The sequence below is a fragment of the Octopus bimaculoides genome, chromosome 10, assembly GCF_046866305.1.
Source record: "Octopus bimaculoides isolate indiv1 chromosome 10, ASM4686630v1, whole genome shotgun sequence".
In the NCBI taxonomy this organism is placed as follows: domain Eukaryota; kingdom Metazoa; phylum Mollusca; class Cephalopoda; order Octopoda; family Octopodidae; genus Octopus; species Octopus bimaculoides.
The window spans coordinates 82,947-109,651 of NC_142937.1; the positions used below are offsets into that span (position 1 = coordinate 82,947).

The 26,705-nt window shown below is 38.0% G+C and overlaps 1 protein-coding gene across 2 annotated transcripts in view; it reads right to left on the reverse strand.

Annotated features, from left to right (window-relative positions):
* Nucleotides 1-380: 380 nt before the first annotated feature.
* The window catches only part of LOC106872691 (uncharacterized), an 85,095-nt gene continuing 58,770 nt past the window's right edge, over nt 381-26,705 (reverse strand). For both annotated transcript variants that reach the window (XM_052971007.2, XM_014919768.3), the window contains 7 exons: nt 21,791-21,969; nt 14,039-14,167; nt 8,903-9,069; nt 7,369-7,488; nt 6,955-7,111; nt 3,905-4,106; nt 381-2,543 (listed from right to left, as the gene is read on the reverse strand). In XM_052971007.2, coding sequence (XP_052826967.2) covers nt 1,690-2,543; nt 3,905-4,106; nt 6,955-7,111; nt 7,369-7,488; nt 8,903-9,069; nt 14,039-14,167; nt 21,791-21,969 — 1,808 coding nt within the window. In that variant the 3' untranslated portion in view covers nt 381-1,689. The remainder of the gene's footprint in view (nt 2,544-3,904; nt 4,107-6,954; nt 7,112-7,368; nt 7,489-8,902; nt 9,070-14,038; nt 14,168-21,790; nt 21,970-26,705) is intronic.

Consider the following 26,705-nt stretch of genomic DNA (forward strand, 5'->3'; position numbering starts at 1 on the left):
ATATTAAAATACCAAATAAAAATGACAAACACAGTTGTAGAAGCAAATACTGCCACCACATTTCCACTATTGAAACACTATTACCAACTCTACCACCACCATAGTAACTTTCAGCATTGCTACTAACACAACCACCATTAATACCACCAGCCCCACAATTACCACTACTCCCACAACCAACACCAACACCACTCCAAATGCCATGAGCATCATCACTTTCTCTAGTGTTACCACCACCACCACTACTACCCATACCACTATTTCACCACATCAACAACCACTACTACTACTACTACTACTACTACTAGCATCATTACCACCACTGTTACCACTGCAGACATTTAAAAAAAAGTGATAAACAAAACATTGAAAAACAAATACTTTTATATTATTTTAATTTTATAATACAATTTGTTAGAGAGCAGCTTCCAATAAACAAACACTGGCTGGTAGAATCACAGACAGAAGATTGGTACCAATTGCGGCATCAGCAATAGAAGACTAGTGCCAATTGTTAGGGCCAACACTACCACTTGTATGGGTCATAGACATAGGCTAACACCAACTGTTAGAATCACAGCTAATGCACAGCTAGTACTAGCCCCAAGAGTCACAGCCAAAACATTGGCACCCATTATTAGGGTCACAAACAAAACACTAATGTCAATTGTATGGGCCACAGGCAAAAGTCCAGTGGTGCTTATTATAATGCACAGCAGTCCATCAGTTGTCACACAACAGAGACAATAACCTGTTGCCAGCTGTCAGAGAATAAGGACTGACTTGGCGCCAGACATCAGACAAAAGACCTCTTGGTGCCAACTGTCACACAGCAGATGAGACAACAGTCTGGTGCTAAGACAACACAAACAGCAGTCTGGTGTCAGCTGTCAGGCAACAGAAATAGCAGTCTGGAGCCAACTGTGAGACAACAAAAACTGATATGGTACCAGCTATTACCTAACAGATGAGAAAATAATCTGGTGTCAAAACAACAGAGACAGCAGTCTGGTGTCAATTGTCAGACATCAAGGACTAACCTGATGCCAAGTATCAGATAAAAGACCTCTTGGTGTTGTCACCCAACAAGTGAGACAACAGCCAGGTGCCAAGACAACAGACAAAGCAAGCAATCTGGTGTCAGCTGTCAGATAACAGGAACACAGCAGTCTGGTGCCAACTGTGAGGCAATAAAAGTTGATTTAGTACCAGGCATCAAATAAAAGACCTTTTGGTACCAGCTGTCACATAACAGATAACCAGGGGCCAGGATAACACAGACAGAAGTCTGATGCCAACTGTAAGACAATAAAGAATGATAACATGCCAGGCATCAAATATATGACCCTTTGGTGCCAACTAATATACTACATAGAAGTAGTCTGGTGCCAAGACAACAGAGACAGCAGTCTAATGCCAGTTGTTGCACAACAAAAACTGATCTGATACCAGGAATCAAGTAATAGCCTTCTCTTGATGCCAGATGTCACATAAGAGACAGCCTAGCAAAATATTCCCAACAATGTGATGTCACCATTTTGATTGAGTGGTCTGGCTGGCTGGTTAACTCATGAGCCAGAAATGGGTGAAAGGGGTAGACACAGAATTGAGCTAAGGTGAAGTTTGTGATGAACAACAGATAAATGACAAGATAAGTGAGAGAGAAAGTCAAAGTGTTGAATAATGTCCTCAACTGATCACCATATTAGCTGCAGGCTCTCCATCAGTAGATGAGGAATTAACCTCAGTGAGAGCAACAGTAACCTGTTGCTCTGGGTGCTGTTCCTGTTGTCGTTGTTGTTGGTCTACCGTTTCATTCGTCGTTGCTAACTCTGATGTTTCTGCTACTGCTTCAACTTTTGCAGTTGTTGCTGTTGCTGTTGTTGTTGCGGCTGTTGTTGTTGTTGTTGTTGTTGCTACTTCGGCAGTAGTTTCCATGACTGTTGCTGCAGCTGACAGTGTTGTTGTTGTTGTTGCTGTTGTTAATGCCACTGTGTCTGTTGCAATTGCTGCCTCTGCTGTTGCTAATATTGCCGTTTCTGTTGTGGTTGCTACAATGGCCTCCGTTGACTCCACTGGAGCTTCTTTCATTTGCATTCCCAACACCAGATCTGAACTTTGCACAACACTTTCAGTCAATTCCGACAATGACTGTTCAACAACAGGCGTTATCATCGTTGTTGGTGTCGTTGTTGATGTTGTCATGACATCAGCACTGACGAATGTCATCTCGCTCACTGTGATAGCCTGGCTGGTTGGTACCATGATGTGATGTTTTGTCATCATCAGGTTTTCTGTGAGATTCTGCCCAAGTTCCTTCACCTCAAGCACTCTTTCTTCTACTACTCCATCCTCTTGTCTCTCCCCTCCACTTCCTTCCCCTTCTTCTCCCACTGGTTCTGAAACCCCTGTCCCTTCAGCCAGCACGCAGCTTGGATCTGCACGGATATCCTCAAACTGCTCCGTCTGAGATGCAGCAGCAATTTCAGAGCCAGTCAAAGGATTGCTTTCAGTCAGCATTATTTCACCATCTTCAGAATCTCCTGCAAAGTGAAAAGAGGACCGGATTAGTAAAGAGGGAGACATACAGACAAAGAAAGCTTTTGGTAAAGAGAAAGAAGAAAAATTGAAAAGGAATAGCCAGAGATTAAATAGACAGACATATATACAAACATGAAGGAAGATAAGCAGAAAGGCAGAGAGGCTACAAAAAAGAGTAAGAGGACTCATTATGGCTTTATGCCATAATCTGCCATATATATGCTATAACACCTCACCTGTGAGGTGTTATAGCATCTTCAGAACAGATTTTACCACCTTTTTGTCTCATCTTTTGTCTCCCCACTGCTTTTAGTATTGTCAACACATAGTGCCCTATGAACCCCATTTCATGCCCATCACAGTGCAGATAGGAAACCAATTTCAAGTCAGTGTTTCACTCAAACTATGAAAATAGATATTGTGCGTCCAACGAACCAAAGTGAAATAGTGATAAAACATAAAAGGACCAGATACAAAGTAGATAGACAGTAAAATATAAGGGAATGGTGAAGAGGGGGTGGGAGACAGACAGAGAAAGAGAAAGTAAAATATAAAGGAACAAAGAAGACAGTGAGAGAGAGAAAGAGAGTATGATATAAGGAAATAGAAGAGAAAAGAAGAGAGAGAGAGAGAGAGAATAAAATATAAGGAACAGAAGGGAGTAAGAGGGGAAGAAATACATAAAGGGAGAAGAAGAGTGAGAAATAGATACAGTAAAATATAAGGGAGCATGAGAGTGAGAGAGAGAGAGAGAGAGAGAGAGAGAGAGAGAGAATAAAATATAAAGGAACAGAAGAAAGAGAAAGAGAGAGTAAAAGTAAAGGAAGTAAAAGTAGAGAGAGAGAAAGAGAAAGAGAGAGTAAAATATAAGAAAACAGAAGAGAAAGGAAGAGTAGAAGGAAAGAGAGAGAGAGAGAGGTAATAAAATATAAGGGAACAGAAGGGAGTGAGAGGGGGAATACATAAAGGGAGAAGAGGAGTGAGAAATAGATACAGTAAAATATAAGGGAGCATGAAAGAGAGAGAGAGAGAGAGAGAGAAATTTAAGGGAAAAGAAAAGAGAGAGAAAGGGTGAGAGATATAATAAAACAGAAGTGAACAGAAGAAACAATAAAATATGATGGAAGAGAAGAACGGGGAAGAGACATACATTTAAGATATAATAGAAGTGGCGGTGGAGGGAGGAAAAAAGTGAGTGAAGTATAAGTGAGTAGGGGAGGGGTAAAGAGAGAAAAGAGAGAGGGAAATATGAGAGAGAGAGAAATAATGAAATAAAACAAGAGAGAGACATATAATGAATGAGAATAAATGTCGTCATCATTACCGTCACTGTCATCATCACTAACATTATCATTACACTTACCTGTGAGGTTGAGTTGTTCCACAGTGATGTTGACCTGCTGTGAAGTGTCCATGGGTATCTGTTGGGACCCTATTGTGATGTGCTGGCCATCAACTGACAAGGATGTAGGGATCTGGATTCGAGCTTCTGTCGTCCCTGTTGACGTCGCAATGGTTAATGCCTGCTCAATCATTGTAACTTCACACTTCTGCTTTTGATGTTCCTGTCAAAAGTGAGAGGTAGAGAGAGAGAAAAGAAAACAAACAATATCACTTGGTCAATAAATAGCATAAGGATAAATTATTCTTTTCTACTCTGGCACAAGGCCTGAAATTTTTTTGGCGGGAGGGGGCCAGTCGCAACTCCAGTACACAACTGGTACTTAATTTATCGACCCCAAAAAGATGAAAGGCAAAGTCCACCTCAGTGGAATTTGGACTCAGAACATAAAGACAGACAAAATACCACTAAGCATTTCACCCAGCATTCTAACGGCTCTGCCAGCTCACCATCTTCTAACTTTGGAATATTGACAAAGGCACAGGTATGGCTGAATAGTAAGAAGCTTACTTCCCAACCAAATGGTTTGGGGTTCAGTCTCATTGCATGGCACCTTGAACAGGTGTCCTCTACTATAGTCTCAGGCCAACCAAAGTCTTGTGAGTGAATTTGGTAGACGGAAACTGAAAGAAGCCTGTTGTATATATCTTTTTATTCTTTTACTTGTTTCAGTCATTTGACTGTGGCTATGGTAGAGCTCTGCCTTGAAGGATTTTAGTCAAACAAATCAACCCTAGGACTTTTTTTTAAGCCCTGTACTTATTCTATCGGGCTCTTTTGCTGAACCACTAAGTTATAGAGATGTAAATGCACCAACACCAGTTGTCATGCAGTGATGAGGAGACAAACAGACAGAAACACACACACACACACACACACACACACACACACAACAAGCTTCTTTCAATTACCATGTACCAAATCCACACACAAGGCTTTGGTTAGCCTGAGGCTATAGAAGAAGACACTTGCCCAAGGTGCCACGCAGTGGGACTGAATCCAGAACCATGTTACTGGGAAGCAAGCTTCTTAAGACACAGCAATACTTCTACCTATATGCATGTGTGTGTGTGTGTGTGTGTGTGTCTTTGTATCTGTGTTTGTCCCCCCACCACTGCTTGACAACTAGTGCTAGTGTGTTTACATCCTTGTAACTTAGCAGTTCAGCAAAAGACACTGATAGGGTAAGTACAGGCTTTAAAATAATAAGTACAGAAGTCAATACATTTGACTAAAATTCTTCGAGGCAGTGCTCTAGCATGGCCACAGTCTAATTACAGAAACAAGTAAAACAGAAGAGATAAAAGACACCAGGTAAAAGTACTTAACCACCAAACTGTATTAATTAGTCTTTTTATAACTTGCTTTGTTTTGACTTTAAACAAAAAATAAATAAAATCATTTATATATACCAGACAATGCTTCTTGATAACTACATTACTCTATAATGATAAATAATGGCAGCAGCAACAACAACAACAACAATGCTTTCTGATTTAGGTACAAGGCTAACAATTTGGAAGGGGGAGGTCTTGGCTGGAATCACTGACCCCAGTAACAATCTGGTACTTTTTCATTGATCCCAAGAACACAGAAAACAAAGTCAGCCTTAGAAGAACATTGGCAGAAGGTTGCACATTTGGGGAGTGGAGTTTGTCAGTTAAAGTGACCCTTGTACTTGACTTGGACTTTGTTTTATTAATGCTAGAAAGACAAAAGTCAAAACTGACTTTGGCAAGATTTGAACTTAGATCATAAAGAGCTGGAACAAATACTGCTAAAGCTTTTTGTTCAATACTCAAATGTCTGCCAATTCATCCAAAAATTTCTTTTGACTAAATAAAAGATTGTTTGTAATTTGTAATGTGGCTGATAGGAAATGTGCAGAAACCTGTTGTTGTTGTTGTGTGTGTGCACATGTGTGCGTGCATGTGTGTGTGCATGCATGTGTGTAAAAAAGGGGGTGGGCTGTAAAGTTCATAGACTGACTATGAATGTGTGATTCCAGAGTTGTGAAATCATGCATGCATTAATTACAATTCCTTTTATTAATAACAGCATTGTTTCTTCCCAGGTAAACTAACATTTGACTGTTCAAAGAAGACTTCAAAAGTAACAAGTAGCGACTTCTCATGAAAATTGACAAAATTTGGAATTGTGGTGTTAACAGGTACCTGCAAAAAAAGGGTTTAGCCTCCAGCAACATTCATGCTGACATAGTTGCTACTTTACGGAAGGACACCCAGCTTTATCAACAGTGCAAAAGTGGGGAGAGGGGAAGGGAAAATCTTGAAGATGACCCCCCCCACCAAGGCCTTGATCATGCTCACCACATGATGATAGATGACAGGCATTTGACTACAAATCAAATAGCCAATGCTATAAACATATCCCATGGGAGAGTTGAGAATAACCTGCACAATGAACTTGGCATGATGAAAGTTTCTGCTCAGTGGGTGCCATGTCTTCTGATACCTGATCAAAATGGCACTAGGCTGATCACACCACAGAAAAATTTGACATTGTTTGAGGCAGATCCAGCTGGTTTCCTAGAATGTTTCCTAACCGAGGATGAGTGTTGGGTTCATCACTTTGAGCAAAAAACAAAGACAATCTATGTAGTTGAAGAAGGCCATGGTAAAATTCCCGATGGTCAGACATGTTCTTGCAAAATATTAGATATGAATATTAATTTTTAATTTTGGCCACAAGGCCAGCAATTTCAGAGGAGGAGGTAAAACGATTACATCCACCCCAGTACTCAACTGGTACTTATTTTATCGACCCTGAAAGGATGAAAAGCAAACTTGACCTCAGCAGAATTAGAACTCAGAATGTGAAGATGGATGAAATACTGTTAAGCATTTCACCTGGCATGCTAATGATTCTGTCGGCTCACCACCTTACTGGAAATGAATATTGGCAATGAATAATGGAAGCAAAGTTGAAAACAAAAAAAAAAGCAATAAACAAAAAAAAAAAGCAATAAACAAAAAAAAAAAGAGACTTACAATGAGTAAACTCTCATTATGGAAAGTCTGACTACATTTATCACAATCCAAGGTTTTCAGGTCAGAATGCTTCCTCTCAATATGTTTCCGAATGTCCGTGAAAGTGTAACCGAAGAAATCGCAAACTCCACATTTGTAATCTCGTTGACCTTTATGTCTGCTCAATGAAAGTGGCAGTGGAGAGAGAGAGAGAGAGAGAGAGAGAAATAAAGAGAAAATAAGAAGTGGAAGATAATTGTTGCATGGTCCAGGACCCCAAAGTGGGTCCAAGAACCAATAGGGAACAACTGTTACAAAATAAGGCATTAAAAAACTGTTATGGATAAGTAGTTAACACATGGCACAAAAGTCTTTCAACCATGAAGGAAAGAATCACACATTGCATCTTTTCACAGCTGAATGCTTAAATCATACCTTTTGACATGTAGCTCTTTGTTCTTTATGTGTCGGAATGCTTTTCCACAGACCTCACAGATGTGCTTCGGTTCATCATGTATGAGAACATGTTTAGAGATGTCTGACCTTTCACAACCTCTGGGAAGACAAACGGAAAAATTGTTGTAGGTATTACAAATCATAACAAACCTTAGTCCCCTTATTCACAATCCAACTGAGGCTATATCACGATATCTCTAATATTAAAACATTCCAAGGCAACATTCAAACTCAGATTGTAAAGAACCAGAGACAGTATGACATTGTATCTCTTTCCACTGTTCTAATGATTCTGCCAACTGTTTCTAATTTAGACATAATCCCATGAATTTTCAGGTAATGGGGTTAATCAGTTATATCAATCACAGTACTTGGCTGGTTCTTTATTTTATTTATTCCAGAAGGATGCAAGACAAAACAAACACTAGCAAATAATAATAATAAAAATAAGAGTAATATAAACCTTTTTACTATAGGCACAAGGCACATATTGTCAGCCCTTAGTGGCTGACAATATGTGCATCTCTGATTATGAGCCGGAGTAGTGAGCATCATAGCCATGTGTTGAGAAGAGTTCTTAGGGGTTTGAATAATTCACCTCTGGAAATATGGGTGTTTCATTCACCATCCTTAAACAAACCTTATTGAGGGACCTTTTGAGCAGGATGGGCTACTTAACCTGAAGAAAATTCCAACTGGGCCCACCTGCGAAGTCATGCACTGTTTATCTTAATATGAGATCACCATGTCACACACATACGGTTGTGATGCATGTGCTTATCAGATGGAAAGTCAAGATGGGTATATTGGGCTTCGTATATTTGTACCCCAGTGTAACTTTGATGATATGCGCTGCTCTCAGCTCAATAATAATGATAATGGTCTCAAATTTTGGCAAAAAGCCAGTAATTTTGAGGAGTGGGGTCAAGTCAATCACAACGACCCCATTACTTGACAGGTGCTTTATTTTATCGACGCCAAAAGGAAGAAAGGCAAAGTCGACCTCAGCAGGATTTGAACTCATGACATAAAAAGAGAGGTAGAAATGCCACCGAGCATTTTGTCAGCTCACCACCACCACAAACACCACCAGTTGTACTAGTAAAGTAAATAACTGCAGAATATGGGTGAATGGAGAAACAAACAAGTATACAATCTGGTTGAGCAGTCTTACTCAAGAAAGAACACATCCCTTGACATGAAAACAATAAGACTTACATAATTAGAAGTTGTGTCAGCACTATGAAATGCCAACAAAAAGAAAATAGCAGGAGGCAGACACAAGAAAAGGCTTCCAAGAGTGCTAAATCAATTATACTCTGGGAAATACCAGTACACACAGGCAGGGATATCAAGGCTAATCTACCAGATATTGTTACCATTGACAACTAGGATGAGACATGATATTTTTAACATAGCACATTCATTAGCATAACTAAATAACCAGGTGAAGCACTTAGTCTACTGCTCTAGTAGTTCTTATTGAAATGACAACACGTAAGATGGAGCTTACCTGTATTCACAGTGTGGACACTTATAAGGTTTCTCTGGGTCATGTATTCGGAGGTGTCGCTTTAGATGAGCTTTCCTTGTGAACTTTTTGGCACATATTGTACATTCGTAAAGCACTTCTGCAGGCAGGTGAACCATTTTCACATGCATCTTCAATATATACTGGTCCTATACAAATAATGAAATATATACAAATATGTGTAAATATGTCAATCTTCAATATATACAGGTTCTATACAAATCATGATGATATATATATATATATATATATCATCATCATCATCATCATCATTTAACGTCCGCTTTCCATGCTAGCATGGGTTGGACGATTTGACTGAGGACTGGTGAAACCGGATGGCAACACCAGGCTCCAGTCTGATTTGGCAGAGTTTCTACAGCTGGATGCCCTTCCTAACGCCAACCACTCAGAGAGTGTAGTGGGTGCTTTTACGTGTCACCCGCACGAAAACGGCCACGCTCGAAATGGTGTCTTTTATGTGCCACCCGCACAAGCCAGTCCAGGGGCACTGGCAACGATCTCGCTCGAAAATCCTACAGGAGCCAGTCAGGCGGTACTGGCAACGGCCACGCTCAAAATGGATCTTCCATATGTTAACATCTTGAAGATGATTTTTTTTGTATGTGTACGCTAGAGTTGAAAAAATTGATGTAAACATATTCTGTTTATCTGAAGAAGTAGCCCTCTATATCTGCATTCATTTATATAATGTACAATAATACTAAGTAATTTATAGCATACACAATACTGCTGGCATGTAAAATAATTTATTATACGATAAAATTAATTATTTTGCATGATGCTGGCTGCAATTTGGCTGTCATCCAAAGGATATCAACTGGTGAACTAAATATATTCATCCCATACCTCCTAACTTTCTTTGTATTATATATATATATATATATATATATACACACACATATTGTACCAATGTGCCAGAAGGGAGGCTAGGCGACAGGTTTATTTAGCCAGAGGGGAAGCAGATAAGGAAAGATTTGCCAATGTTCTGCGCCGTGAGGACCAAAGACTCAAGGTATTTCGTGTTGCAAGACAGTGTAGGAGAGAGAATAGTGATGTTGTAGGAGAGAAATGTGTTCGCATGGATGATGGTACGCTTGCATTAAATGAGGATGCAAAGAAAGAGGTCTGGAGATGCCACTACGATAGATTGCTTAATAAAGAGAATGAATGGGAGAAAGAGAGCCTGCCTTATGTCGACCCAATAGAGGGACCAGCTATCCGAGTTGATAGTACCAGGGTAGATAAAGCAATTAAGAGTATGAAGACCGGGAAAGCCCCCGGCCCATCAGGAATCACTGCAGAGATGCTCAAAATATCTGGCAGTGTTGGCTATAGCCTAGTCACCCGTATTACGAACCAGGTGATACACGAAGGAGTCATACCCTATGACTGGTGTAGCAGCATCATAGTCAACTGCTACAAAGGTAAAGGGGACGCTTTAGATACAAATAATTACAGAGGCATCAAGCTGTTAGATCAGGTTATGAAAGTTACAGAGAGGGTCATAGCCCAACTAATTAGGGAGCGAATCAATTTAGATGAGATGCAGTTTGGGTTCGTGCCAGGTAAAAGCACTACTGATGCCTTATTTCTAGTGAGACAGTTGCAGGAGAAATACCTAGCTAAGGATAAACCTCTGTACCTGGCTTTCGTTGACATGGAGAAAGCCTTTGACAGGGTCCCCCGATCCCTTATCTGGTGGTCAATGAGGAAACTTGGGATAGAAGAATGGTTAGTGAGAGCTGTGCGAGCCATGTACAGAGATGCTGCCAGTAAGGTGAGGGTTGGAAATGAGTACAGCAATGAATTCCGGGTAGAGGTAGGGGTCCACCAAGGTTCCGTCCTCAGCCCCCTATTATTTACCATAGTCCTCCAGGCAATCACAGAGGAGTTCAAGACAGGTTGCCCCTGGGAGCTCCTCTATGCTGATGACCTTGCCCTAATTGCGGAGTCACTATCAGAACTAGAGGAGAAGTTTCAGGTGTGGAAGCAAGGTCTAGAATTGAAGGGCCTTAGAGTCAACCTAGCTAAAACCAAAATCCTAATAAGTAGGAAGGTAGATAAAACACAAACCCCTTCAGGTAGATGGCCCTGCTCAGTATGTAGAAAAGGAGTAGGTAGTAACTCTATAAGATGTACCCGGTGCAAGCTATGGACACATAAGAGGTGCAGCAACATCAAAGGCAGGTTAACTAGCAAGTTAGTTTTTGTTTGTGGCAGATGTTCAGGTGCAATAAAGACTGCAAACAAACAGGAAACAACTTCTATCTCATTCCAGGGTGAAAAACTAGAGGTAGTCGATAGCTTCCGCTATCTGGGCGACCAAGTTAGTAGTGGGGGTGGGTGCGCTGAAAGTGTAGCTGCTAGAATAAGAATAGCCTGGGCAAAGTTTAGAGAGCTCTTACCCCTGCTGGCGACAAAGGGACTCTCACTCAGAGTAAAAGGCAGACTGTATGACGCATGCGTACGAACAACCATGCTACATGGCAGTGAAACATGGGCTGTAACTGCTGAGGACATACGTAAGCTCGCAAGGAATGAAGCCAGTATGCTCCGTTGGATGTGTAATGTCAATGTGAATACCCGTCAGAGTGTAAGTATCTTGAGAGAAAAGCTGAACATTAGAAGCATCAGTTGTGGCGTGCAAGAGAGACGATTGCGCTGGTATGGACATGTGGTGAGAATGGAGGAGGATAGCTGCGTGAAAAAGTGCCACACCCTAACAGTTGAGGGAACCCGTGGAAGAGGTAGGCCCAGGAAGACCTGGGCTGAGGTGGTGAGGCAAGACCTTCGTACATTGGGCCTCACCGAGGCGATGACTACGGACCGAGACCTTTGGAAATGGGCTGTGCGTGAGAAGACCCGGCAAGCCAAGTAAGATCGTTGCCAGTGCCCCTGGACTGGTTCTTGTGCGGGTGGCACATGAGATGCACCATTTTGAGCGTGGCCGTTGCCAGTACCGCCTGACTGGCTCCTGTAGGATTTTCGAGCGAGATCGTTGCCAGTGCCCCTGGACTGGCTTGTGCGGGTGGCACATAAAAGACACCATTTCGAGCGTGGCCGTTTTCGTGCGGGTGACACGTAAAAGCACCCACTACACTCTCTGAGTGGTTGGCGTTAGGAAGGGCATCCAGCTGTAGAAACTCTGCCAAATCGGACTGGAGCCTGGTGTTGCCATCCGGTTTCACCAGTCCTCAGTCAAATCGTCCAACCCATGCTAGCATGGAAAGCGGACGTTAAACGATGATGATGATGATGATGATATATATATACATATATATGTATATATATCTATATATATATATACATATATATATATATATATATATATACACACACACACACATATATATATACATCAAATCGTCCAACCCATGCTAGCATGGAAAGCGGACGTTAAACGATGATGATGATGATGATATATATATATATATATATATATATATATACACACACACGCGTGTGTGTGTATGTGTATGCGGTAGACAAAGCCATTGGAGCAAAGAAACAGGCCTGGAAAGCTTGGAAGGGTGGGTGTAGCAGGGAACTGTACCAGATAGCCAAAAGGGAGGCTGGGCGGCAGGTATACATAGCCAAGGGCGAAGCAGAAAAGAAGAAATTTGCCGATGTCCAGCGACATGAGGACCAAAGAACTGAGGTATTTCGGATTGCAAGACACTGTGTGAAAGAAAATTGTGATGTCACAGGAGAAAAATGTGTCTGCATGGATGATGGTTCACTTGCTTTTAATGATTTGGAAAAGAAAGGGGCCTGGAGAAGTCATTATGAAAGACTGCTGAATGTGGAGAATGAATGGGAGGAGGAGAGCCTGCCAAATGTTGACCCAGTAGAGGGACCAGCTATCTGAGAAGTGAAACCGCTGCTCTGACAGTGATCCCGCTCGATGGTGGTATTAGCGCTCCACTGGCACAGGTGCCAGTCATCGAATTTTGTTCAATTTCGATCTCACTTGCCCCAACAGGTCTTCGCAGGCTGAGTTTAGTGTCCAATAAAGGAAGGTTGGCATGAGTGCCAGTCATCGAATTTGGTTCAATTTCGATTTCGCCTTTACTTGCCTCAACAGGTCTTCGCAAGCAGGGTTTTGTGTCCAAAGAAGGAAAGGTACGCATAAGTGGGCTGGCTACACCCCTGGTAAAGGCCACGGGTTAGGGTTGCACTTGTCTTGCCGGGTCTTCTCATACAGACACACACACACACACACACACACACACACACACACACACACACACACACATATATATGACTGCTACACCATTATTTGAGACCTCCTCTGATATCTGGCATTTGGTCAATGAGGGAGTTTGATGCCACTGCCCTCATCTGTGTTTTCTGATGTGAGGTAGGCTCATCTGGAAACCTTGACAGGAAGAGATCTTGTTTTGTTTTAAAGACACTTTAGTCATAATCATGAGTCCAACACCCTAACCACTAAACCATGCACCTCTGCTAGTTGTACAGTAACACAACTACACTACACAATACATCCATGTTTTACTATTCCTCATACAAAAACCACCAACGTTATCACATACAGCATTCTAATATGTTCACACTAACATTTCCTATACAACACACTAACACTACTAGACAACTGCAACCAGTATAAAACACACTTATAGACATATATCGTCACCACACAATGCAGCAAAAGATCAACTACATGGTCCTCTTGATCAGCTAAAAATAGCAGCCGCAAATCCCTCAAATATCATCCCACAAATTTTTTTTAAATGGGAAAAAAATCCATACAAAAATAGCTACAGTCAAATGACTGAAACAAGTAAAAGAATAGTGATATAGAATAAAAGTCAGGATAGCCACAGCTGGAATACCTCTTGATTACAGGCCTTCTCACTCAGGAATGACTTGGGATAAACATCAACAATAACAACAAAACTAATATATACAAAATAACTGCTCCACCAAAACTACATACAGTATATCTACACTAATCACCTTGTAACATTTACCACTCAACTCACAAGTGAGAGGTGTTAACAATCAACTCTCTCAACCAACTAAACAACTACTACTACTACTACTACAAACATTACCCTACACCACTGTTCAACTCACCTTGTATGTTTTGCCACACAACTCACAAGTGCAACCATCAGCACTGTGCCTCATCATGTGACGCTTGATTACATATGCATGTTCTGATGTGAATCCACACACGTGACACAGACACCGAGGGTGGTTCTCCTGCAAAGACACAAACAACAAGAACATCACCTTTTGCTTTACATCTGGCTTTTGAAGATAATAACAACAGCAAAATACAAAGTAACCACACCACCACCCTCCCCATCACTACCACCACCACCACCACCCTCATCACTACCAATACCTTTATCATCATCATGACCATCATCATCATCATCAAAAAAGGTAAACATGAAAAATTTAGTCACACTGGTAAAAGTTTCTCCTCGGTTGAAACTAGAAAAATTATTGAACGATACATTGCTATAAGAAGAATGATGACAACAACAATAAAGATGTTGATGTTGATGATGATGATTTCTGTTATTGGCCACAAGAGACGAAGGCATTTTTAGTACAGAACTAGAGTTATCATCATCATCATCATTTAACGTCTGCTTTCTGTGCTAGCATGGGTTGGACGGTTTGACAGAAGCTGGCTAGGCTGAAGATTGCACCAGGATTCACTGACTGTTTTAGTAGGGTTTTTTATGGCTGAATGCCCTTCCTAACACCAACCACCTTATAGAGTGGACATTTTATGAGTGTAAAAAGAAAAAAACAACAAAACAAAAGATACAACAATAAAAAGTCTCACAAGAAACATTAGAAGAGATGCTATAAAGTGGTCTGTAATCAGTGCAGCACATGCTACAGATGCTGGTTTGCTCCAGTGGTACTACGACACTTCCTACACAACATCTAAAATGTCAATATAAAATCAATATTTGTTTCATTGTCTGTAGTGGCCTTGTCACAAGGCAAAGACAAAAGAATTATATCAGTGGGAAAAAAATCTCTTTTGTTTTTTCATCAAGCAAATGGTTATGCAGTATTTATTCAGGCGCTTTACATTGAGTTCAAATACTGCTGAGGCTAACTTTGCCTTTCATTATTTTGGGGTTTGACAGATAAAGTACCAGTCAAGTACTGGAGTCAATGCTCTCAATTAATCCTGGTTTCAGGTCTTGTGCCTATGCTAGAAACAATTAGTGATGAGACGGTAGTGAAGGGGGGTGGGGGTATTTCACTAGTATTTGATGAAGGGGTGCTGGTACCAGTCAACTTGTAGAATCCAACAAAATGTCTCTGTAGTGACTGGATTTGATAGAAATAACGGCCAAATTACCTTCAAATCTTACTTTCCTATCTTTGTGAAAAGAGGATACATTAAATAATGTATTCCTTGATGAACTAAAAGACAGGAGAGGAAGATCTGGAGTATCTTTCATTATAAATCTCTCAGATTGGATCAGGGCTTACTCGGGATTACAAAATCTACCAAGGCTTGGAGAGTTGAGAATCATGACTCTTTGTCAGCAAACAGATACGTACACACATACAATCACATATACATACACACATACAATCACATGTACATACACACATACAATCACATATACATACACACATACAATCAAATATATATACACACATACAATCACATGTACATACACACATACAATCACATGTACATACACACATACAATCACATATACATACACACATACAATCACATATATATATACACACATACAATCACATATACATACACACATACAATCACATATACATACACACATACAATCACATGTACATACACACATACAATCACATATACATACACACATACAATCAAATATATATACATACATACAATCACATGTACATACACACATACAATCACATGTACATACACACATACAATCACATATACATACACACATACAATCACATATACATACACACATACAATCACATATACATACACACATACAATCAAATATATATACACCCATACAATCACATGTACATACACACATACAATCACATGTACATACACACATACAATCACATGTACATACACACATACAATCACATATACACACACACATACAATCACATATACATACACACATACAATCACATATACATACACACATACAATCACATATACATACACACATACAATCACATATACATACACACATACAATCACATATACATACACACATACAATCACATATACATACACACATACAATCACATATACATACACACATACATTCACATATACATACACACATACAATCACATATACATACACACATACATTCACATATACATACACACATACATTCACATATACATACACACATACAATCACATATACATACACACATACAATCACATATACATACACACATACATTCACATATACATACACACATACATTCACATATACATACACACATACATTCACATATACATACACACATACATTCACATATACATACACACATACAATCACATATACATACACACATACAATCACATATACATACACACATACATTCACATATACATACACACATACAATCACATATACATACACACATACATTCACATATACATACACACATACATTCACATATACATACACACATACAATCACATATACATACACACATACAATCACATATACATACACACATACAATCACATATACATACACACATACAATCACATATACATACACACATACATTCACATATACATACACACATACATTCACATATACATACACACATACATTCACATATACATACACACATACATTCACATATACATACACACATACAATCACATATACATACACACATACATTCACATATACATACACACATACAATCACATATACATACACACATACATTCACATATACATACACACATACATTCACATATACATACACACATACAATCACATATACATACACACATACATTCACATATACATACACACATACATTCACATATACATACACACATACAATCACATATACATACACACATACATTCACATATACATACACACATACATTCACATATACATACACACATACATTCACATATACATACACACATACAATCACATATACATACACACATACATTCACATATACATACACACATACAATCACATATACATACACACATACAATCACATATACATACACACATACATTCACATATACATACACACATACATTCACATATACATACACACATACAATCACATATACATACACACATACATTCACATATACATACACACATACATCACATATACATACACACATACATTCACATATACATACACACATACATTCACATATACATACACACATACATTCACATATACATACACACATACATTCACATATACATACACACATACATTCACATATACATACACACATACAATCACATATACATACACACATACAATCACATATACATACACACATACAATCACATGTACATACACACATACAATCACATATACATACACACATACAATCACATATACATACACACATACAATGACATGTACATACACACATACAATCACATATACATACACCCATACAATCACATGTACATACACACATACAATCACATATACATACACACATACAATCACATATACATACACACATACAATCACATGTACATACACACATACAATCACATATACATACACACATACAATCACATATACATACACACATACAATCACATGTACATACACACATACAATCACATATACATACACACATACAATCACATATACATACACACATACAATCACATATACATACACACATACAATCACATGTACATACACACATACAATCACATATACATACACACATACAATCACATATACATACACACATACAATCACATGTACATACACACATACAATCACATATACATACACACATACAATCACATGTACATACACACATACAATCACATATACATACACACATACAATCACATATACACACACACATACAATCACATATACATACACACATACAATCACATATACATACACACATACAATCACATATACATACACACATACAATCACATATACATACACCCATACAATCACATATATATACACACATACAATCACATATACATACACACATACAATCATATATACATACACACATACAATCACATATACATACACACATACAATCACATATACATACACACATACAATCACATATACATACACCCATACAATCACATATATATACACACATACAATCACATATATATACACACATACAATCACATATACATACACACATACAATCACATATACATACACCCATACAATCACATATATATACACACATACAATCACATATACATACACACATACAATCACATATACATACACACATACAATCACATATACATACACACATACAATCACATATACATACACCCATACAATCACATATATATACACACATACAATCACATATACATACACACATACAATCACATATACATACACACATACAATCACATATACATACACACATACAATCACATATACATACACACATACAATCACATATACATACACACATACAATCACATATACATACACACATACAATCACATATACATACACACATACAATCACATGTACATACACACATACAATCACATGTACATACACACATACAATCACATATACATACACACATACAATCACATATACATACACACATACAATCACATGTACATACACACATACAATCACATATACATACACACATACAATCACATGTACATACACACATACAATCACATATACATACACACATACAATCACATATACATACACACATACAATCACATATACACACACACATACAATCACATATACATACACACATACAATCACATATACATACACACATACAATCACATATACATACACACATACAATCACATATACACACACACATACAATCACATATACATACACCCATACAATCACATATATATACACACATACAATCACATATACACACACACATACAATCACATATACATACACCCATACAATCACATATATATACACACATACAATCACATATACATACACACATACAATCACATATACATACACCCATACAATCACATATATATACACACATACAATCACATATACATACACACATACAATCACATATACATACACACATACAATCACATGTACATACACACATACAATCACATATACATACACACATACAATCACATATACATACACACATACAATCACATATACACACACACATACAATCACATATACATACACACATACAATCACATATACATACACACATACAATCACATATACATACACACATACAATCACATATACATACACACATACAATCACATATACATACACCCATACAATCACATATATATACACACATACAATCACATATACATACACACATACAATCACATATACATACACACATACAATCACATGTACATACACACATACAATCACATATACATACACACATACAATCACATATACATACACACATACAATCACATATACATACAGACATACAATCACATGTACATACACACATACAATCACATATACATACACACATACAATCACATATACATACACACATACAATCACATATACATACACACATACAATCACATATACATACACACATACAATCACATATACATACACACATACAATCACATGTACATACACACATACAATCACATATACATACACACATACACACATACATTCACATATACATACACACATACAATCACATATACATACACACATACAATCACATATACATACACACATACAATCACATATACATACACACATACAATCACATATACATACACACATACAATCACATATACATACACACATACAATCACATATACATACACACATACACACATACAATCACATATACATACACACATACAATCACATGTACATACACACATACAATCACATATACATACACACATACAATCACATGTACATACACACATACAATCACATATACATACACACATACAATCAAATATATATACACACATACAATCACGTGTACATACACACATACAATCACGTGTACATACACACATACAATCACATATACATACACACATACAATCACATATATATACACACATACAATCACGTGTACATACACACATACAATCACATGTACATACACACATACAATCACATATACATACACACATACAATCACATGTACATACACACATACAATCACATGTACATACACACATACAATCACATATACATACACACATACAATCACATATACATACACACATACAATCACATATACATACACACATACAATCACATATACATACACCCATACAATCAAATATATATACACACATACAATCACATATACATACACACATACAATCACATATACATACACACATACAATCACATGTACATACACACATACAATCACATGTACATACACACATACAATCACATGTACATACACACATACAATCACATATACATACACACATACAATCACATGTACATACACACATACAATCACATATACATACACACATACAATCACGTGTACATACACACATACAATCACATATACATACACACATACAATCACATATACATACACACATACAATCACATATACATACACACATACAATCACATATACATACACACATACAATCACATATACATACACACATACATTCACATATACATACACCCATACAATCACATATACATACACACATACAATCACATGTACATACACACATACAATCACATATACATACATACATACAATCACATGTACATACACACATACAATCACATGTACATACACACATACAATCACATATACATACACACATACAATCACATGTACATACACACATACAATCACATATACATACACACATACAATCACATGTACATACACACATACAACCACATGTACATACACACATACAATCACATATACATACACACATACAATCACATGTACATACACACATACAATCACATGTACATACACACATACAATCACATATACATACACACATACAATCACATATACATACACACATACAATCACATGTACATACACACATACAATCACATGTACATACACACATACAATCACATGTACATACATACATACAATCACATGTACATACACACATACAATCACATGTACATACACACATACAATCACATACATGTCAGGACCAAGGGGACAAATTGAAACAGAAAAACAAAGCAAAAATCTTGTGTTTAAGAATTTCACTTTGTAACCACATGGTTTCAGCTTCAGTCCCTTTGCACAGTACTTTGAGCAAGTGTTTCTTTATACAGGCCTGGGGCACTCAATCCTTAAATGAATTCATTAAATGGAAACTATGCAGAAGCTCATCATATATGTGCATGCGAGTGTTTGTGTGTTTTGTGTGTGTGTGCATGTGTGTCGTTGTGTACATCTCTATCTCTGTCCTTTCATTGCTTGACGACCAGTGTAGATTCTTGTACAAAGATTAATAGAAAAAATAGAATAGACTTAAATGCTAGGATCGATTTGTTCAACTGAACCCTTCAAAGCAGTGCACAGCATGGCAGCAGTTCAATAATTAAAACAAATAAAAGAATTAAATTATTTGGAAACCTTACTTTGAAATGATTGTATAAATCTGTTTTGTCGAGGGAGAGGTATGTACAACACTTGCATTTCTGAACAGTCTCCGGGTGGTTAGAAGACAGATGTTCCTGGAACTGCTGTTGGTAGTATGCCTGGAACTGGCATTTGTTACAACGCAAACGTTCCAAGTCATTCTCTGTTGCTTTCAAACCTGCCAATGAGATGAAGGAAAAAGGAGAAAAATATGTAATGATAATACTAAAAATAAAAATAATAATAATAATAATCCTTTCTACTGTAGACACAAGGCCTAAGATTTAGGGGAAGGGATTAAGTTGATTTCATCGACCCCAGTACTTGACAGGTACTTAATCTATCGACCCCAAAAGTCGACCTTAGCGTAATTTGAACTCAGAACATAAAGACAAACAAAACACCACTAAGCATTTTGCCTGGCAAGCTAACAATTCTGCCAGCTCACCAACTTAATAATAGTAATAATGACTTCAAATTTTGGCACAAGGCCAGCAGTTGTGAGGGGAGGAGTAAGTCAATTACATTGACCCCAGTGATCAACTGGTACTTTATTTTATCAACCTCCAAAAGAATGAAAGTAAAAATTGACCTCAGTATAAATTCCACACCTGGACAGGACGTTGGTCTGTCACAGGGATAGACTCCTTTTTGCCAGCTGAGTGGACTGGAGCAGCACAAAATGAAGTGTTTTGCTGCAGAACACAAAGAGTCAACTGGTCCAGGAATCGAAACCACAAGCTTATGATTATGAGTCCAACATCCTAACCACTAAGTCATGCGTCTCCACAGATGAAAGGATGAGTACATGTCAGCAGAAGCAATGCATGGATATGTTAGTAGAAAGCTCCATGATGATAGCAACATTGATAATCAAAATAGTCTGCCATGGACTAACAACTGGATCACTCTTACTTTAAAGGGCATGCATTTGCAATCCAGGAACAGAAAATAATCTACAAAATTACTGATGCACAAAAGGTACAGAGATGTACGGACAACATAGAGAGGCAGGCTTTGCATAGTTAACACCAAAGATATCACCTACATCACAAGCAGTCATCCAAAAGTTTCATCACATCATTATCAAACAATGAGACATGGTATTGTGGCCAAAACACTGTACAATGAGTCATTGGAAGGATAATCCTAAGACTAAAGATATAAGAATCTACAGTCAGTGGAGATTATGGAGATTACAAGTGGGATATCCCTATTAAAATCTCAATAAAACAGATATAATGATTTGGGACATAGAAGTGAAACTATGTACAGTCATGGAAGTCAGTTGCTCAGTAGATGTGAAAAGAAAATGCCTATGCTGAACTATTGAAAAATTTACAGATACTCCACCCAGAGTACATGTTTAGATTTGTGTTGGCACTCCGTCGCTTACGACGTCGAGGATTCCAGTTGATCCGATCAGCGGAACAGCCTGCTTGTGAAATTAATGTGCAAGTGGCTGAGCACTCCACAGACACGTATACCCTTAACGTAGTTCTCAGGGATATTCAGCGTGACACAGTGTGCCAAGGCTGGCCCTTTGAATTACAGGTACAACAGAAACAGGAAGAAAGAGTGAGAGAAAGTTGTGGTGGAAGAGTACAACAGGGTTCGCCACCATCCCCTGCCGGAGCCTCGTGGAGCTTTAGGTGTTTTCGCTCAATAAACACTCACAACGCCCGGTCTGGGAATCGAAACCGTGATCCTATGACCGCGAGTCCGCTGCCCTAACCATTGGGCCATTGCGCCTCCACACAAGTTTAGATTTATACCCAGAATTATTAGCACACTTTGATATGTAACCAACTGGCTCGGCATCAATCCTGATGAAATTAAGGTTCTCAAAACCAGAAAGAAGAAACCTAATTAGAAGGTTACAAATACAAGCCATCACTGGAACAGTCAAAATCTATAAAACTATATATAAGAAAAGAAATTTGGCAGACATGGAAGAAATCTCTCAATATAAGAAAACAAAACTTCTGGAAAGCATATAAATGCGAAAAATATGCCGAAACACACTCAGAATGAATTTCCTTAACGGCACCCATACTTCCTCGGAAGTACCTAATTAAAGAAATTAGAGGAGAACCAGAGGAAGAAACAAAACTCCGATGGGATCTCGCATTAACAAAATTCAGGACCGACATTTCTATCACCCTGTCTAAACAATCCCGTTATAAAACCAAATATGAAGCAATCGACAGTCTTATTGAAGAAGAAATATCAAAACTAGCAACTGGCAATGTAGAAGAAAAAATGCGCGAACTATGGATCAAAGATATCTCCAGAGAAGAGAACAAATCACGCAAATTATGGCAGCAGAAACAACTATTCCTGGATAAATATTCTACCAACTACGGTAAAGAATTTAGAACTCAGAGAAATAACAGTAAAAAAGAACAATCTCACCAAGGTAACAAAAACCAGAGCATGAGGCAACATCAACGCCCATCCCACCAGGAATCAAAGAGGAACTACGGTAAGAACTCTTCCCCTTTTGTACGCAAACACCCTAATCTACACATTATAAACAAAAAACATGAACAAAATAAATATTTCTCTGATCAGACCTTTAGACGTAGGAACACCAGATCATTTTCAAAACCTCAACAAAGATTACCTACAAAAAACGGGGGAAAAAACCGGCCTAGAACCAGAAACAATACCAAACCATCCTCTCAGATCACTAAAACCAATACTTACAAATTGAAAAAGAAGATATTTAATTCTGAAAATAGGAAGGCAAACATAACAACACCAGGTAAAATAACACAACGAAAACACAAACTTCAAATCAACACCAACAAAAATAGTAACCATAAACAGAAAAAAAATCATTTTTTAATGTCAGGACAACAAACACCGGAGAAAGAAACACTCCAAGAAGTAACATACCCAAAACAATTGGACACATAGACCCTAAGATAATTAATCTTTCCAGAAGAGATCTTGACAATGATGAAACCCAACTCCTGTTAAAAGGCCTGAAATTTACACCTACACCAACAGTCAACCACCATGAACTAAAGGAGGATATCCAGAAATTCTGTCGCAAATTACGACTTGTCGAATTCTTCACCACCAATATTAATAATAAAAATAATAATGAAACCGAAGATTCTTTAGTGAGGAATAAATCAAATTTCACCCCACCAAAAGGCAGAAATATCTACCTGGACCAATATATTGACACCCTATCAAACTTCCCCCTAAAACAAAATACCAAAATTAGGCCGAACATTAACAAATCAGAGATATCTGCACTTAAACGGATACAAAACGATGAAACAATAATAATTAAACAAGCAGATAAAGGGGGTGCAATCGTCATCATGGATGTGGAATACTACAAGGATTTAGTTGAGGAACAACTAAATGACACAACCTTCTATTGTGAAATACCCTCGAACATAGACCACCACATCATGAAGAAGATCAACCACTTAGTTTCTAAACACTACAACTCACTCACTGACAATGAAAGAGACTACATCACCAACTTCGAACCAAAACCCAGTAACTTTTACGGCTTACCCAAAATACACAAGTCAGAAGATATTCAACAGGGAGTAAAGGAACAAGGAAGTGAATACATAAAAGTGCTACATCCAAAAGATTTAAAACTTAGACCAATTATAGCTGGCCCAGTATGCCCTACTCACCGTCTAAGCAATTTCATCGACATTCTTTTGAAGCCACTTTGTACATACATACCCAGTTTCATTCGGGATGACATCGACTTTTTATCCCATCTTCCCAAAACCACTGAAACAAATTCAATCCTACTGAGCTTCGATGTAGTAAACCTATACACAAATATCCCACATGATTTAGGAATAAAGGCGGTTGAATATTGGGTAAACAAACACAGAGAAGCAATTCCCAACAGGTACACGGTGACATTTATACTAGAATCAGTGAGACTTATCCTGGAAAATAATACGTTCTTCTTCAATGGTAAGAACTATATCCAAATTAAAGGCACGGCTATGGGGACGAGGTTTGCCCCCGTTTATACGAATTCGGTGATGGGTTATTTGGAACAAAAACTCTACCAGGAAATAGAGGAGAGATATAACACCGAATTTAGGAAGTTTATAGAAAAAGCATGGAAGAGATACCTGGACGATTGCTTCATAATCTGGACCAAACCTCAAAGCATTGTGGAGGAATTTAACACCCTCCTGAACAACCTACACCCATCCATCCAATTCACAAAGGAGATGAACAGTAGCAAATTACCATTTCTAGATATAATGGTAATTAAAAAGAACACCGCCATTACCACAGATATATATTACAAACACACAGACACACACCAATACTTGAACTTTAAATCGTGCCATCCACCCCATACAAAACGCAACATACCATACTGCCTAGCCAGGAGAATATGTACTATTGTAGAGGATATAGAGACCAGAAATCAACGCCTGATGGAACTGAAAGAATTTCTGGTGAAGCAAAAATACCCATCACGACTCATAGAAAATGGTATTCAGCGGGCTTCGAAAATACCCATACAACAACTGAGGACACCGCAAAGAAAAGACAAACAGGAAAAGATCATTCCATTTATAGTGACACAAAATCCATGCCACCAGAACATCTTTAATATCGCCAAAGCGAACTTACCGATCCTTGCACAAAGTAAGGAATTGAGAAATATCATTACAGATCAAAATATAACTCTCAGTAAGAGACAACCTAAAAACTTGAAAAAACTATTAACAAAGGCAAGGTTTGACCTCAGCAACAAAAATCAAACATTCACTGTATCCAAATGCAATGATAGCCGATGCGGCACATGCCGATCAATCCATACCGGCCCATATATGAACACAAAAACAGGGAAAATATTCACCAATGCGAACATGAACTGCAAAAGTAGAAATCTAATCTACTGCA